This window comes from Phyllostomus hastatus, unplaced genomic scaffold (genome assembly GCF_019186645.2).
Source record: "Phyllostomus hastatus isolate PE091 unplaced genomic scaffold, TTU_PhHast_1.1 phas_contig_62, whole genome shotgun sequence".
Lineage (NCBI taxonomy): Eukaryota > Metazoa > Chordata > Mammalia > Chiroptera > Phyllostomidae > Phyllostomus > Phyllostomus hastatus.
The window spans coordinates 16,515,279-16,532,567 of NW_025333921.1; the positions used below are offsets into that span (position 1 = coordinate 16,515,279).

General features: G+C 43.7%; 1 protein-coding gene across 1 annotated transcript in view; it reads right to left on the bottom strand.

Moving 5' to 3' along the window:
- The window catches only part of GRAMD2A (GRAM domain containing 2A), a 38,981-nt gene extending 23,013 nt beyond the window's left edge, over positions 1–15,968 (bottom strand). The window contains exon 1 of the mRNA XM_045848441.1: positions 15,872–15,968. Coding sequence (XP_045704397.1) covers positions 15,872–15,912 — 41 coding nt within the window. The 5' untranslated portion in view covers positions 15,913–15,968. The remainder of the gene's footprint in view (positions 1–15,871) is intronic.
- Between the last annotated feature and the right edge of the window lie 1,321 nt (positions 15,969–17,289).

The following is a 17,289-nucleotide window of genomic DNA, read 5'->3' on the forward strand; positions in this document are numbered from 1 at the left end:
CAATACATAATTACTGCTGTGAAATACATTCTATGAAGGAAAAGCACAGCGTCCTAGGAGGACCTCATCAGGGAGTCCTAACTCAGCCATGGAGAGCTGGGAAGACTTGTTGAAGCAACAGCAGCATTTGAGCTGAGAGCCAATGGAGGCTAATCAGATGGGGTTGGGGGTTGCTGGAGAAAGTTGGAGAAGGGGCATTGTAGACAGGCTGCGATGTGCAAAGGGCCTGTGGCCAGAGATGTGTGGCATTTATGAGGAACACAAACATAGCCTTTGTGTCTGGAGGGTACAAACGAACAGCGAAGCGGTGAGCAATGAGGCTGGAGCGGTTGGCAGGGTTAAATCATGCAGGGTCCTGGCACCAGTAAGGGTTTTCATCATTCTCTTAAAAGCAATGGAGAACCAATGAAGGGATTTAAACAAGGAAATACACTATCAACTTTGCACGTCAAAGAGATGACTCTGAGGGCTCGCTTCGGCAGCATGCTTGCTAAAGTTGGAACGGTACAGAGAAGATTAGCATGGCCCTGTGAAGTGTTCCACATTTCTTTGTTCTTAATCTTTTGCAATGTATTTTTTATCTTAGACATTTTGGTTTTTATCTATAAATATTTCATTAAAAATATTTCATACACTTTCGGTGGAATTGCAAATTGGTGCAGCCATTATGGAAAGCGGTATGGAGGTTCTTCAAAAAATTAAAAACAGAATTACTATATGACCCAGAATTTCCATTTCTGGCTATCCACCTGAAGAAAATAAGAAATACTAATTCCAAAGGGCTTATGTATCCATATGTTCATTGCACCATTGTTTACAATAGCTAAGATTTGGAAGCAGCCTAAATGTTTGTTGATGGATGAATGTGTAAATTAGATGAGGTATATATACACACAATGGAATATTACTCAGCCATAAAAAGAATAGGCTTGCATTTTTGACAACATGGATGGACTTTTAGAAGGTATTATGCTAAGTGAAGTAACTCACACAGAGAAGGACAAATACCATATGATTTCACTTACGTGTGGAGTCTGAAAACCTAAACAAGTGAACAAACAAAACAGAAACGGACTTACAGATGCAGAGAAAAAAACTGATGGTTGCCAGAGGGGAAAGAGGTGAGTGAGAAGGGTGAAAAAGGTGAAGGGGTGTTAAGAGGTACACATATGCAGCCATAATATAAATAAGTCACAGAGATATGCTGTACAGAATAGAGAATATAATCAGTGATATTATAATAACCTTGTATAGTGTCAGATGATTACTAGGTTTATTGTGATCACTTTGTTAGGTATGTAAGTGTTGAATAACTATATTATACACCTGAAACTAATATAATATTGTATGTTAAATGTATTTTAATAATAAAGATGAAAAGACATTAAAATTTTAAAAAAGAGAGATGACTGATGCATAGATGTGCTTCAAAGTAGATCAAAGGAGGTGGAGCAGAGGGAGTAGAGGGTGAATATTGACAAAATAGGAACAACTTCATGTCGGTGGTTATTAGACCTGGCTGATGGACACATCGGGGTCCACACTACTACTGGCCCCTCTTCTACATGTTTAAAATTTTCCATGAGGACAGATCGGTTAGGAGACTATATTCCAGCAGAGAAATAATGTCCCAGACTTGATGGCAGACTTGGTGACCAATTAGATATAGGGTGTAAGGGGAAAAAAATCAAATGTGACAGTTGATTTTTGGTTCAATCAAGTATAATACTGCTCTGTATTGCTGAGACAAAAACAGGGGAAAATGTTTTTGTATTGGAAAAAGAACATCTTTGAAGGCAACAATCGTGACTTCAGTCTTGAACATGTGTGAGAAATATTTAAGGGGAGGTGCCAGGCCATATATGGCTAAAAATCTCAGGAGAAAGGTCCAGGTTGGAGGGATAACTTTCTGAGTTACTTGACCTGTGGTGGGACAGAAGCTAGGAAGACACCCCAGGGAAAGTGCATCCATAAAGAAGAGAAGCTATCAACAAAGGTGCCAAGACTGATTTGATGAGGGGAAAAATCATTTTTCAGCAAATGCGCTGGGACACCTGGATATGCACAGGCAAAATAATTCAGTTAGACCCTATCTCGCACCACATAAGAATTTTAACTAAAAAATGTCTATTAAACTCTTAGAAGAAAACACAGATGTAAATCTTTGTGACCTTCGATTAGACAATGGTCTCTTAAGATATGACATCAAAACCACAAAATAAACAGAAGAAAAAGTAGACAAGTTAAACTTCATCAAAATTAGAAACTTTTGTGCTGCTGCTGTCATCAAGAAAGTGAAAAGAAAACCCACAGATGAGAAAACAACTGCAAATCAAATATCTAATAAGAGATTAGTGTCCAGATATACAAAGCACTCTCACAACCTTGAGGATAAGTATGCTAAGTGAAATAAGCCTTCCACAAAAAGACAAACACTGTGTGATCCCACCGATATGAAGTATCTAGAGAAGTCACGTTCACAGAGACAGAAAGTAGAATGGTGGTTGCCAGGGCCTGGGGGAGGAGAACATGAAGAATTATTTAAAGAGTATACAGTTTCAGTTTTGCAAGATGAAGTTCTGGAAATGGAGTGCACAACAATATAAATACATTTGACACTACTGAAACTGTACCAGTGAACATGAAGATGGTTAAGACGGTAGTTTTTATGTTACGCATTTTTCTTAACCACAATTTAAAACTTTTTAAAAAAGGGACTCTTAACACTGAACAATAAAAAGACAAATAATCCAACTAAGATGGACAAATGTTTGAATAAACATTTTTCTAAAGAAGATATCAAAGACCAATTAATACATGAAAAGATGCTCAACATCATTAGTCATGGGAAAAATGCAAACCAAAACCACAATGAGCTACCACTTCACACCCCCCCAGGAGAATGTGATCAATACCAGGGGCTGGTGAGTATATGGAGAAATTGGAACCCTCATTAATTGCTGGTGCAAGTGCTTTGGAGAACAGTTCAGTGGTTCCTCAAATGGTTAAATGCAGAGTGCCTGTATGACCCTGCAATTCCACTCCCAGGCTTATACCCAAGAGGACTGACTATATGTCCACATAAAATTTTATAGAAGAATGCTCACAGCAACTTCCAGCCAAGATGGAGGTGTAGGAGGACACACTGTGCCTCTTCACACAACTAAAAGAAGGACAACAACAATTTAGAAAGAAAACAACCGGTGCCTTCAGAAAATTGAACTGTATGGAAGTCCAACAACCAAAGAGTTAAAGAAGAAGCATTTATCCAGACCAGTAGAGGTGGAGTCGGGCAGCTGGGTGGAGAGGACTCTCGGCAAGGTGGCAACAGGAGGACCCAGCAAGGCGGCATTTTGTGGAGGGGCACGGCATACAAGGTGGCTGGCAGACCAGGCGGTTCCACATTCGTATGCAGATAAACCAGGCAAAACTGGGGAGTGAGACAGACGGCACAACCCAGGGCTCCAGCTCAGGGAAATAAAGCCTCAAAACACTGATTAAAAACATCTGTGGGGGTTGACTTCCAGGAGAGACTCCCAGCCTCACAGGAGAGTTTGTTGGAGAAACCCACAGTGTCCTAGAACGTGCACAAGCCCACCCACCCGGGAATCAGCACCAGAGGGACCCAGTTTGCTTGGGAGGAATTGGTGGAAGGAACTGAAATCTGGCAGAGAGAGGAGTGAGCGCCACTATTCCCTCTTGGACCCCTCCCCCAACTGGGTTGTCCCACCCTGGTGGACACCTACATATGCCCCTCACTACATAACAGGTGCATCAAGACAAAAAAAAAAATGGCCCAAATGAAAGAACAGATCAAAGCTCCAGAAAAAATACAACTAAGTGACCAAGAGATAGCCAACCTATCAGATACACAGTTCAAAGCACTGGTGATCAGGATGCTCACAGAATTGGTTGAATTTGGTCGCAAATTAGATGAACAAATGAAGGCTACACTAAATGAAATAAAGGAAAATTACAGGGAACCAATAGTGATGGGAAGGAAACTGGGACTCAAATCAGTGGAGTGGACCAGAAACAATCAAACAGAAAAGAATGAAGAAATAGACTTCTGGCAAGATGGAGGAATAGGTGGATGCACCGTACCTCCTCGCACAACCAAGATTAGAACAACAATAATTTACAGAAATAATATCACTCAGAACTGTCAGAGGATTTATCTGAATGGAAGTTGGACAGCCAAGAAGTTGAAGTAGACCCGTACATCCAGACTGGTAGGGGACGACGAGCCGGGCGGGTGCGGGGCTGGCGCAGGTCGGCGGCGCACGGAGGTCAGGGGAAATTTGGCGCAAAATCCACTCGACAGCCATCTGGGGCACAAGAATGCAGCGGTGATCCCTGAGTACACAAGCAGTGGCTAGGGGAATCAGTGGGGCAGTGATTGTGGACCAGGGCAGAGCTCACAGCTCGGGAGCCCAGGGAAGTGTCTGAGCCCAGGAGAACGGAACTGTCGCCATTGATCCCTCCCGTCCCCGCTCCCACCCCCGCCCCCACATATAACGTCACAATCTAGCGACTGGAGTGCCCAGCCACGTTGAACACCTATGGCCCCGCCCCCCACCTTAACAAGAGCGACCAGACCGGAAAAAAAAAATAATAGGAGAGACAGGGAAAGACATAAGACATGTTTCCAGCAGAACAGATCAGTCCCCCAGGACTCATCCTTTTGAGCAACCAAGAAATAGCCAATCTATCAGATGCACAGTTCAAAACACTGGTGATCAGAAAGCTCACAGAATTGGTTGACTTTGGGCGCAATTTAGATGAAAGGATACAGGTTACCATAAAAGAGATGCAGGAAGATACACGGAGGAGAGCCAATAGTGAAAGGAAGGAATCTGAGTCTCAAAACAATACAGTGGACCAGAAGGAAGATAGACTCAACCAAGCAGGAAAGCATGATGAAATAAGAATTCAAAAAATCAAAGAAAAGCTTAAGAGCATCAAGGACACCTTTAAACGTTCCAACATCCGAATTATAGGGGTACCAGAAGGGGAGGAGCAACAAATGGAAAAGTTATTTGAACAAATAATAAAGGAGAATTTCCCCATTCTGGCAAAGGGAACAGTCTTCCAAGAAATCCAAGAAGCTCAGAGAGCCCCAAAGAAGTTGGACCCAAGAAGAAACACACCAAGGCACATCATAATTACATTAGCCAAGGTAAAAACGAAGGAGAGAATCCTAGAAGCAGCAAGAGATAAGGGGACAGTAACCTACAAAGGAGTTCCCATCAGACTGTCAGCTGATTTCTCCAAAAAGAACTTACAGGCAAGAAGGGGCTGGAAAGAAATATTCCAAGTCATGAAAGACAAGGACACCTACATCCCAGATTGCTCTATCCAGCAAAGCTCTCATTTAGAATGGAAGGGAAGATAAAGTGCTTCTCAGATAAGGTCAAGTTCAAGGAGTTCATCATCACCAAGCCCTTATTTTATGAAATGCTAAAGGGACTTATCTAAGAAAAGAAGATAAAGAAAAAGACATGTATAGTAAAAGGACAGCAAACTCACAATTATTAACAACCACACCTAAAGCAAAACCAAAAGAAACTAAGTAAACAACTAGAACAGGAACAGATCCACAGAAATGGAGGGCACATGGAGGGGTAGCAGTAGGGGGGGTGGGAGGAGGAGAGGGGGGAAAAGGTATAGAGAATAAGTAGCATAGAATGTAGGTTGAAAATAGACAGGGGGAGGGCAAGAATAGCACGGGAAACGTAGAAGCTAAAGAACTCACAAGCATGACACATGGACATGAACTAAAGGGGGGGAACGTGGGTGGGAGAGGGGGTACAGGGTGGAGGGGAGTGAAGGGGGAAATGGGACAACTGTAATAGCATAATCAATAAAATATATTAAAAAAAAGAATGAAGAAATAAGAATTCAAAAAAAAATGAGGAGAGGCTTAGGAATGTCCAGGACATCTTTAAATGTTCCAACATCCAAATTATAGGGGTACCAGAAGGAGAAAAGGAAGAGCAACAGATTGAAAACTTATTTGAACAAATAATAAAGGAGAACTTTCCCATTCTGGCAAAGGAAATAGAATTCCAGGAAATCCAGGAAGCTCAGAGAGTCCCAAAGAAGTTGGACCCCAGGAGGAACACACCAAGGCACATCATCATTACATTACCCAAGGTTAAAATGAAGGAGAGAATTCTAGAAGCAGCAAGAGATAAGGAGACAGTTACCTACAAAGCAGTTCCCATTAGACTGTCAGCTGATATCTCAAAAGAGACCTTGAGAATATACCTACGCCAACAGTTTCTGAGGAGGCAGGTAGGGAGAGAAGTCTGGGACCTCAAGAAGCTCAACACTCACAGGCTTTGTGGGGAAGGAAGAGGAGTCCCTCAAGGAGCTTAGGAGAGAGGGGCATAAGAGGTAGAAAGAAAATCAAATGTACAAACTCTTGTGAATCCCAAGGAGTGTTTCAAAAAGGAGGAGTGGGAAGGTAGTGCACTTTGCCTAGAGACCCAGGACGAGGAGGAGACCGAAAGGCAGTCATAATCAGGAGTAGGTGCTAAAGGCCCGCCCCACTACCCGCTTCCCCACCCCCGACTGCATCCCAGGGGTGTACAGTGAGGCCAAGCCTGTGACCACAGGTGACAATGCTGCTGAGCACAGCTGAAAACTCGGGTCACCAGCTCAGCACCACACCAGCCCTGAATTCGGCTTTCCTCCCAGTGAAACCACGGGGACCCCTCCCCTGGAGCAGAAGGAGAAGCAATTGTCTGTGCCCTCCTGATTCCCTGAGGGGCATGTTTGGGGTCGGAAGGGAGAAGGTGCTGTTCTGGCCCTCAGCCCCACTGCCGGGCCCACCCTTCCCCCCGCCATCCGCCCAGCACTAATCCACCCTAGGCGCCCGGCCCTCAAACCACAAGTCCGTTTTCTGCGCCAAGAGGGCAGCCGCGCCCAGAATTCCAGCACGGCACTTGGCACTTCTTCGCCGGAGGGACGCCAGAGATCCCTCCTGCTCCGCGGCTGAGGCTCCGGGCTCCTTAGGCATGAGAGTAAGTAAAAGCTGGGGCAGCCTGGAGGCGCTGTAGGGGGTGCATCCGCTCGCTGGTACCTCTTGGCCTCCCTGCAAAGAGAGTCCGCGCCCCATCCGGGAACCCCTCTTGGGTGCATGCCCAGCACCGAACCCGGCAGCGGGCCCCGATTTGAGGCGCCCCACGCAGGCCCGGCTCCGTGCCCTGAAGCAGGCTCCGGCCAGCGCTGCTGCCCCAAGCAGTGCTCAGGCTATGCGTTCAGATTCCTGACCAATGACCTATACTAGTTTTAAGGAGCTCGCTGAGACCTTTTCCTCCAGGAAGAACCCCAGACTGTCTACATGATGAAACCCCCTTAGGAATGCCTGCTCTTGTCACCATTATTCAACATTGTTCTGGAGGTTCTAGCCTTTGCAGAAGGACAAGAAAAAGAAATAAAAGGTTTATATACTTAAAAGACGCTTATTATTTGAACAAAAGATGGTATGATAAACTACCTGGAGGACATATAATCAATCAATTGAAAAACCATAAAAACGGGGTCCAGATAGTCTTATATTTGGACACTGGTCTCGGCAAAGCTATGATTGGAACAGAAACATAATGAACTCTTGTGAAATTAATTATTACTTGGTACAAGGTCAATATAAAAATCAGTAGTTTCTCTGTAAACCTTCAATAAACAGTTGTAAAATATATTTTGGGGAATGACACATTTGAGGTACCCAAGAATAAACATTAAAAATGTAAAAAAATATGAGAAGAAAACCACAGACACTTTTAAAATGACATAAAAGGTGACTTGAATAAATGGAGAGATAAACTCTGTTCTTCAGTGGGAAGATTCAAAATTTTAAAGAAGCAAATTTATTCCCAATATTTTTAATCCTCACCTGAGTACACGCTTACTGATTTTAGAGAGAGGGGAACGGCAGGAGAAAGAGCGGGAGAGAAAGGTCCATGTGAGAGACAAACATGCCTTTCACAGGCGCCCCACAGGGAGCCAAACTGCTGCCTAGCCATGTGCCCCCACCCGGGAATTCAACCCACTACCTTTCAGTTTGCTCTGCGGGAAGACGCCCCACCACCTGGGCCACACCAGCCAGGGCACATTTATTCCAAATTAAATGCAAGAGCTTTGCCCTACCAGATGTCAGAACAAACGACAAAGCTAGGTCAATTAAAATAACACAGTATTCACAGATTTAGGAAAGATTTGTAGAGCCATAGCCCTGGCCAGTGTGGCTCACTTGCTTGTAGCTGAAGGAATGGGAGTGGATTCCAGTCAGGGCACACACCTAGGTTGTGGGTTTGGTTCCCTCTCAGGTGCCTACGATCCCTGGGACTATTCAGTGCTTGGGTGAGGATAAAAAAATTATACACACACACACACACACACATATGTATAAAATAAGTTATGTATATAACATAACTTATGTATATAACATATATATGTATAAAATAAGTTATGTACATAACATATATATTATATGTGAAATTTATATAAATTATAAAGCAGGGAAGAGAGAGAGAATGTAAGTCCAGGATAAGGTCAAAAGGTATCTGAGAATTTCGTATATAATTAAGAAAATATTTCAAATAAGTAGGAAAAGAATCGATTGTTCAATACAAGGTATTGGCTACCTCACATCATTCATAAAAATAAATTCTAGGTAGGGTAAATATCCAAATATTTTCTAAATCAATGAAAATATAAAATAAAATGGAGGACATTATTAAAATACCAGGAAAGGTCTAAGCAAAATGTAAAACCCAGAACACAGGAAAAAATTAATCACATAAAAATTAAAAACCTTTGTACATCAAAATTTAAACTGATGAAGAATTGGTATTTTTTAACATATAATGAGCTCATCCAAGTCAATAAGAAAAAGGTAAGCAATCTAATAGAAAAGTGAATAAAGAATACTAACAATCCAGTCACAAAAGAAGAAATCCCTTACCTACCTTGTTCATAAACCTTTTTAAAAATTATAGTGCTCAACATTACTAAAAATGTGGAAATAAGCATTTTTTATACCCCATGATGAAATTGAAAACTGAGTTAACTATTCTCACATACATCAAATGCCTTAAGAAATACAAATCTTTTGATTCAACAACTCCATTTCACAGAACTTGATATTAAAAAATGAATGGAGAAGTAGACAAATACGTATATTCATATGGTTAACAATTATGGGAGAAGTGGAAATAAAAAAGTAGTATTTTATCAACATAGTGGATTCCTATGCAATTGACTCAAAGAATGGAGTATAGCTGTTTGTGCTATTATGGAAAAAAGTCCAAAATGTGTTCTTTAGTGAAAAGGAGGTACAAATTAGTAAGATACAATCTACTGATAAGATTAAAAAATCTTTACTTAAAGGTGTATATCAAACAATAGTGATTATATATTAGAAAGAATTATGGGGTGATTTTCACTCTATAATTTTTGTTTTGTTTGAACTTACATAATAGGCATACAATCCTAAAAACAGCAAAAAAAGACACTTAAGTTAACATGAAATAAACAATATCTTTTTTTACTTATTAAATTCCAAAGGCTTAAAAGTTTAATGATATCTGCTGCTAGCCAGCATGTTGCTGAACGGCAGTCTCACACTGCTGTGTGCGGGGCAGTGTGAGAAGGGTAGGCACATTCTACATGCAGATGCCCAAAAGACTCATAAGTTCCACTTCTGATAATTTACTCTTAGAAATTAATTGGACACAAGTTTAAATGCATAAGAATGTTCACTGAAGTGTAGTTAGAAGAGAAAAAACAAATAGAGCATGAACAAATTATGGTTTATTCATAGGATGAAAGGCCATGCAACTATTAAAATATTTATCTACAGAGGGGAGAGAAGAGGGACTTTCAGGGGAGAATGGGAAGGGTTTACAGGAACAAACTTAAAGGACACATGGACAAAAACTAGGGGGAGGGTGGTAATGGGAGGGAAGTGGGGAGGGTTAGGTGGGTGGGCTGGATTGGGAGTAAAAGGGAGAAAACTGTACTTGAACAATGATTAAAATAAAAAATATATATTTATCTAGTTATTTATTAAAACTTATTTTTAAAAGTCTGTTAACATGGAAAGATAGCATTATATAACATTGGAAAAAGCATTATATAGAACAGCATGCATAATAAAATATATATGGAAAGGATCCTCACCAAAATTCTAATATTTTTCTCTGAGTTGGGATTTTAGGTGTTTTTTATTTTCTTCTTTATACCTTTTCATATACTTTGCTTTAATTTTATGACTGCAACAAACAAACTATTTTCATTTGGAGAAAAGAATTCAAAGGAAGAAGGAGAAGGATATAGCAAGAAAAAAAAACAACCCAAACTAACACCTTGTCCCTGGGGCACAGCAATATTCACCAGCATGAACCTCTGAAGTTCCAAATTCCTAACACCCATTCTTCTTACATAGAAACCCTCAGAATCCAACAGAAAAAGGAACCTTGATTTTAAAAATGAACTTTGCCAAAACTCACATGTAATAAAAACTGCACAAAACTAAACACACACACACACACACACACACACACACACACACACACCAGTGCATGGAAACCTGGTGAAATCCAAACAATGTTGATGAATTATGTCAATGTCACTTTTCTGGTTGTGCTAATTGTACTATTGACATTAAGGATGTTACCACTGGAAGAAACTGTGTGAAGTGTATATGGGATCTCTGTATTATTTTATACAATTGCATGTGAATCCACCATTATCTCCAAATAAAGAGTGTATTTTTAAAAAATGAACTTTGCACCTTGAAAAGGAAACCAGATCAAGCCCTTCTTAGAGCCAGGGCTAAATTATCAGAGTCCTGGTCTTAGATTTTCAAAGCTGGAGGCACTGCAGGGAACCCAACTTTTGGTGGCCAGACCATTACACAGCCTGAGAACCTTTAAGAGGGCCAGATGTGACTGTAGAGATGAAGACAGGGAGGCTCAGACCAGCAGTAGCTCAGCGTTAATTTGTGGAGCAAGGATGTGTGACCAGATCCTTCTGATGCCCAGGCTTTTCCTATATGATATCACAAGGACTACATTTGAGAATGAATAAAGGAAAAGAAAAAAGAATTTGTCCACTGTTATCCATACCAAGGAACTTGGTATAAAGATATAAATATTCAAGTGGGTGAAAAAAAGGTAGACTTGTAATTGGGCACACGTAATTTCAAAGTATGTGCCTACATGTGAATATCACCCACCACATATATCACTGTAGCCCTCATAATTACAAAATTCTTTCCAACACCCAGATAGACTGCACTCTATCTACTGATCTTTCACCAAGGAACAAATGTTTGTCATCATGTTCCTTCCTTAATAAAATTGGATCCCCACTGTTGCTGTGACCAGTGCAGAGTCTGGGCTGTGGCCACCCAGAGCCTCTCTTCTCCTGGATCTGATACTGGAAGACCCCGTAGCCTCATCTTCCCAAGTCCTCCTCCACTTGTATGCACCACAGCTGACAGTCTAACAGACCCCAGAGTTCAGGCAAAGGCTCAAGGTGGGTCAGTGAACTCCTGAAATGTTGGGCAAAACTGTTTGTCTGAACAAAGAGGCATGCTTCTGGAAAGAGAATTTCACTTGTATTAGATTTTTAATGTAGCCTATGACTCCCAAAATGATAGGAAATACAACTTTAATTTGATCAGCAACAAAATGGATTTAAAATATAAACTCCAAAACTGATTACTGTAAAAAATAAGTATTCAGCTAATAATAAACATCCCTGGTGCTTAGACTGTGGTCTCTAAATACCATTTCCTACTAAGAGGAACCTGCACTCCTTGGAGAAATGGCTGATTCCAGATTTGGGGGAGGAAATGCACAAATGAGCATGAAATAGCTAATCATGCAAGGAAGCCAGCAAAGACTTGGTCAGGACACAAGGACTCAGGAGCCTTTGAAGATGGTGGAAGTTGGGGCAATTTGCATATCAATAAGAATGATGTCTATGACGGACTGAGACACCTCAAATCTGTTTAAATCCATGAGGATATAATAATTAAAAAATGACTCATTGGTGACCTTTGGTAAGTACTAGGGACTCATTTCATTATTTTGAAAAATTGTAAATAAAAATAGAGTTAAATTTTGCCTTTCTAGTACTAGCTATATACCTCAGGGTAACCAAATAAAGAGGAAACATTTCTTTTTATGGATAGATTCAAGCTAATAAATGAAGAAACAGTGACAGAATTAAAGCAATACCATTTTACAACCCTGATGAATAATGGTCTAAATGAAATAATTATCAATGGCTGCTAACATCATCCAAATAGAAATAGCCAGGTGTGCTTCCTCAAAAGCTTAATACCTCTTGCATCTGGGCAACTTCTAGACCCAACTCTCTATTTATAGGAAATACAGGAGTCAGAGGAATATTTTAAACAACACCAACAAACTTGGAAATGGTATAGGACACATAATACTGTTTCTTCAACAAAGAAATTGTAACAACAACCAAGAAATGGAAGGGAAACCTACAGCTTACAAAAGATGACAGAGAAATAGATATATAGACTTGATGTGTCAACCAATTATAAAACCTCATTGGTATCCTTATTAATAAATAAGTGGTACAAAAACATTTATGAGATGTTGGGGGGACTTTAAATGATGACTAGATATGTGATGATTTTAAGGAGTTACTGTTATTTTTAGGTGTGAAAATGGTATTGTAGTTATTTTTTAAATAATATAAGCTTTTTTCAACATGTAATCAAGGAAGCCCTGTATGAATATTAATTCTGAGGTATTGTGACTAGGTTATTTTAAAATAAAATTTTGAGCAGTCTTTTAAAATTCAAAATTCAAAACTTATTTTAAAACAGCATTTTGTGTGGACCTGGTGATTATGGGCAAATTTCAGGTAATTTGATTAATGTTAAAGCATATCACCAATATTTAATTTTTTCTATAGAAGAGAGAGAAAACCATTCTTATAACCTGTCACAGTTGTATGCTCAGGCTTACCATCCACACTGCTGCTCTGACTGTAAGTCAGGTAAAATAAAGGGATGCCAACGAGATGAAATACCAGTAGGATTCTGACAGTTATTTAATACCACTGATGTGTCATGTCAACACATTAGGAGGAAAAGCAATTCATGTTTGATTAGAACTAATTCTTTACCTGCTTTTTATTTCATACTAAAGAAAAAAAAAACAGTGCCAGCCAAAAGCAAATGTCTATTTTAAAAATTAATGATGTGATTTTGTAGTGGATTTTCAACCTGAGAAAACACTGATTTAGGACAAGGACTTGGATTAACCTTCACAAGTTACTAAAACACTCCAGTCCCCAAATTATGACCGAGCATTTCTAGACCAATGAGAAGGCGCGGCTGTGGGGGGAGAAAGGAGGACCGCGTTTGCCCTGCAGGGCTCAGCTTCCTCCTCCCGGCATCTGTGTGCTAACAGGCCGCTCCTCCTTGGGGAGGCCATTCCTTCTGAATTACACAGAAAACTCCATGCCCAGGGGCTTCTGCTCCCCCACTTCTCCTTCTTTTCCTGCCTTAGTAAACAGCTGCAGAATTAATCAAAGCTTCAAAGGCTGGTGATAACAGGTGGTGACAGATCGATGCCCTGCAGCCCAGGTGAATAGCAGCAGAGTGGCCAAGATGGACCTCACACCAAAGAACAATTTTCACTTCTCCGAAAAGAGAAAAACAAATGATTTTCTGGTGTCCAGATGCAGACACTGGACACTAAAGTGGAGTGCTGAACTGTTCTCAAATTCATGGGCTTTCCATAGGTAGTCATAGCAGAGAAGAAATGAAATACCTTCAGAAACTGAGGAGAAACATGCTAGGTAGCGGAATCACTAAATGACTGCATGGAGAAGGGCTTTAGGGGGTCTACTGTCCAACTGCCTCACCTGGTAGGTAGAGGGACACCCTTTACGCCCTCTCCCTGCAACTCTGTGCTCTGAAAGGAGCTGGACTTCAGAGCTAGCTGGAGGTGTACGTGGGGCAAAGCAGGCCCAGAGAGAAGACCTGCCTTGTCTTCAAGTCACAGCAAAATAGGAACAGCATTTGGCTGAGAACCCCTGGTTCCCTGAACAAGGCTCTTCACATTGGTCTGATAAATATGGTATGTGGCATTCAAGGACCAAAGCCATAGCTTAACCAGGTTAAGAACTGGGTGGAACCACCAGAGCAGGTGGGTAGAAAAGCTGCAGGGAGGCTGGCTGCCATAAAGCCATATTGAGTACTGCACACCTCAACCTCAGGGGGCATCCTAGGTGGATAAATTGACACACAGATCTCTCTGGCCTGCTTTGAGACTTTGAGGACTTGCCTAAGCTATTTTTTTTTTTAAAGTAACTAGTAGCAACTAGTAACATCAAGACATAGATAGGGCCTGGGTTTTCCCCTCTAGGATATTCAGAACATTCTCTCAAAGGTAGGTCAGGAAGGAGAGCTTTGATTTGTCACCAGCAGAAACTCTCCTGGAAGCTCAGTGCCAGCCTCTGTCAGCTGCACCCTGCAGACTGCCCATTTGCTCCAGAGATGCTCACTGCTTCACTGGCCTGGTCAAACTGCAGCCTCACAGCTGAGTGTGTCTGCCAGCATGGACTGGACTGGACTCCAGCCAGTGTGCTCAGAGGACTGTGGAAGGGGCATACTGACCCTCACCCCCACTGCAGAGAGGGAGGGGCACCCTCTATCCCCCTCTCCTGGCAACTCCAGAAGTCTTTGCTCTGAAAAGAGCTGAATCTCAGAGCCAGCTAGAGGTGTGTGTGGCGCAAAGATATTACAGATAGTCAGGGTCCTCTTTCTCTAGGAGCCCAATCCCTACAACGATGGCCTCTTTAAACAATCATGGGGTGGGGGCAGCTGGGTAGGGCCCCACCAGCCTCTTTGAGGACAGGACAGAGTGAGCCCTGAAGCATTCCCACAGCTCCAAATACCTGCATAGCGTGGGCACAGAACTCACATTCGTGCCTTCCGTCTCAGTGCTAGAGGACTAGGGGTTCCAGGCCACCCTCCAGAGCTCAGGCTATGGCGCCAGGGACCTGAACAAGGGCAGGAACTCACAGCCTCATCCACTGGCTCTGTCTTCACCCCAATAATCCCATCCCTCAAGGGGGAGAGGCCACAATTCTTAATATCACCTGAAAGACCACCTCCTGCCTGCCCCTGCCTCCTCGCCCCTTCCCCAGCTGCAAGAACTTTTCTTCCTCACAGAGAGACTTTGGATCAGGACTCGGGGCTGAGAGACCAGCCCCAGCCCGCCCGACCAGGATGGGCCTGACACATGGGTGCGGCCCAGTCATGCCAGGACAGCTCCAGTTTGCCTCCTGGGCATCCGCAGGGCGCTACAATTGCAGACCTGGCTGGGAAGGCAGACAAGCTGACACCCCCACTGAGGGGCCATCAGGGAAGCGCCAGCCTTTGGGTGGGGAGCAGTCAGGGCTGGGGGTTGATATGGCTGGGGATTGAGTGCGTGAATGAATACATGTATGAATGAACAGCGATGATGGCAGAGGATGGTGGTGGTGGACTACGGGGGAGCGTCCCAAAGAAGGTGCCCTCCGCCGCCCTGATGCTGCCCAGAGGTCCCTCATCCCCACGTCCTGACTCCTCTCGCCGAGCACAGAGAGACCGGACGTCGTGAGCCCCGGCGCGAATACCCTGCAGCCCGAGAAGCACCAGGGCGGGCACGGGGCAGCTATGGACTCAAGCCTGCATTCTGGCGGCGGGAAGTGCCTGCCCTCCGGGAAGAAGGCACCCAGGCGCAGCGGGTCCCGCCCTGCCCCTCGCAGCAGCCTTGGGGAGGTGCGGGGGGAGCCCGAGCCCGGTGTGAGGGTTGCAGCCCCTTACCTGCTGGCCTCCGCAGCCTCAACCCTGCTTAGAGCGGTCATCGCAGAGCCTCCAGCAAGAGACCCAAGGACCAAGCTGCCAGAACGCGCTGGCCCGACTCCCCGCCTGCCAGAGGGCCTGCCTCCTCCCGCCCATTGGCTGTCATTACGGGACGAGCCCGGCCCATTGGCTGGTCCTTCCCCTCTTGACTCCAACGCCACACAGATCCTACTACTTACTCCTTGGGTTTGCACCTCACCCTTCACAGTGAGGGCCTTGGGATGCCTCCATGTTCTTCCTCTTCAGCCCTCCGTCTCGGAGCTCGGTGCTCTCTGCAGCAACTGATTCCAGCCCTCCTCCAAACCCTCCCAACACTGAACTCCAGGGTAGCTTTCAACTTCTTTCCACACCAGAGGCATGATGAACGTGACAGTTGACAAACAGGGAGCTAGAATGCTTTTGTACACTTTTCCCAGGATTGGAAACTTGTGTTGCCCAGGTAAAAAGCTTTTAAAGGAGCCTGGGAAAGAATGAAGATGGCCAGACTGAGAGGGGAAAGCCTGTAGAAGCAGAAGGGCTGATTGGTGGTGCTGGTGGGGTGACAATGAACTGAGCCACGAGAATGGGCTCACACTCTGATCTCCCCAACTCTTCTGGCCTACAGGCCCCTTCCCTTCTATCCCCACCCCCCACCAATCAGGAAGGGCAGGAGAGGGCGATGGTACATGCCAGATTGTTTCATTCCCCAAACTCTCCCACCTCCTTGACCCAGCTGCACCATGGAGGGAGGGCACTGGCAAAACCAAAGCAGCACAAACCGTCTGAAATTGTTCTGGGAATTGGGAGCAGAAGCCGGTCTCAGGAGCAGGGTATCATTCTGCAGCTCCCACCTGGGGCCTCTATTGCCTGAAGGCCTAAGAGGAGGACAGGGCAAAGGACACTTCACTCCCAGTCTACCCACCAGAGCAGGAGGGCCCCTTGTCACTGTCCTCTCATCTTTGGTTCAAGTAAGCCATTAAAATTTCCACTTGCAACGTTTTTTTTTTTAGGGAAGGAAAGAAACATCAGTGTGTGGTTGGCTCTTACACGCTGCCCCCCACTGGGGACCTGGCCTGCAACCCAGGCATGTGCCCTGAGTGGGAATCAAACCAGCGACCCTTTGGTTTGCAGGCAGGTACTCAGTCCACCAAGCTAAACCAACCAGGGCATCAGCTGCAGCTTTTATGCAGCCAGCATACCTTCCCAGAGTCCTGAAGGGAGTAATCTATGCAAGAGAATCAGCTGCTGCTTCCCTGAACTTCTGCACTGTGGAGATAGGATAACAGGCGGCCTGAGCTGTTCGGGAGCCTCCAACAGGAACCTTGAGGCCCATGCCATTTTCACCCTACTCAGAGGGCAGGGACCAGCCCCCACCCCCATCAGAAAAGAGAGGCAACACA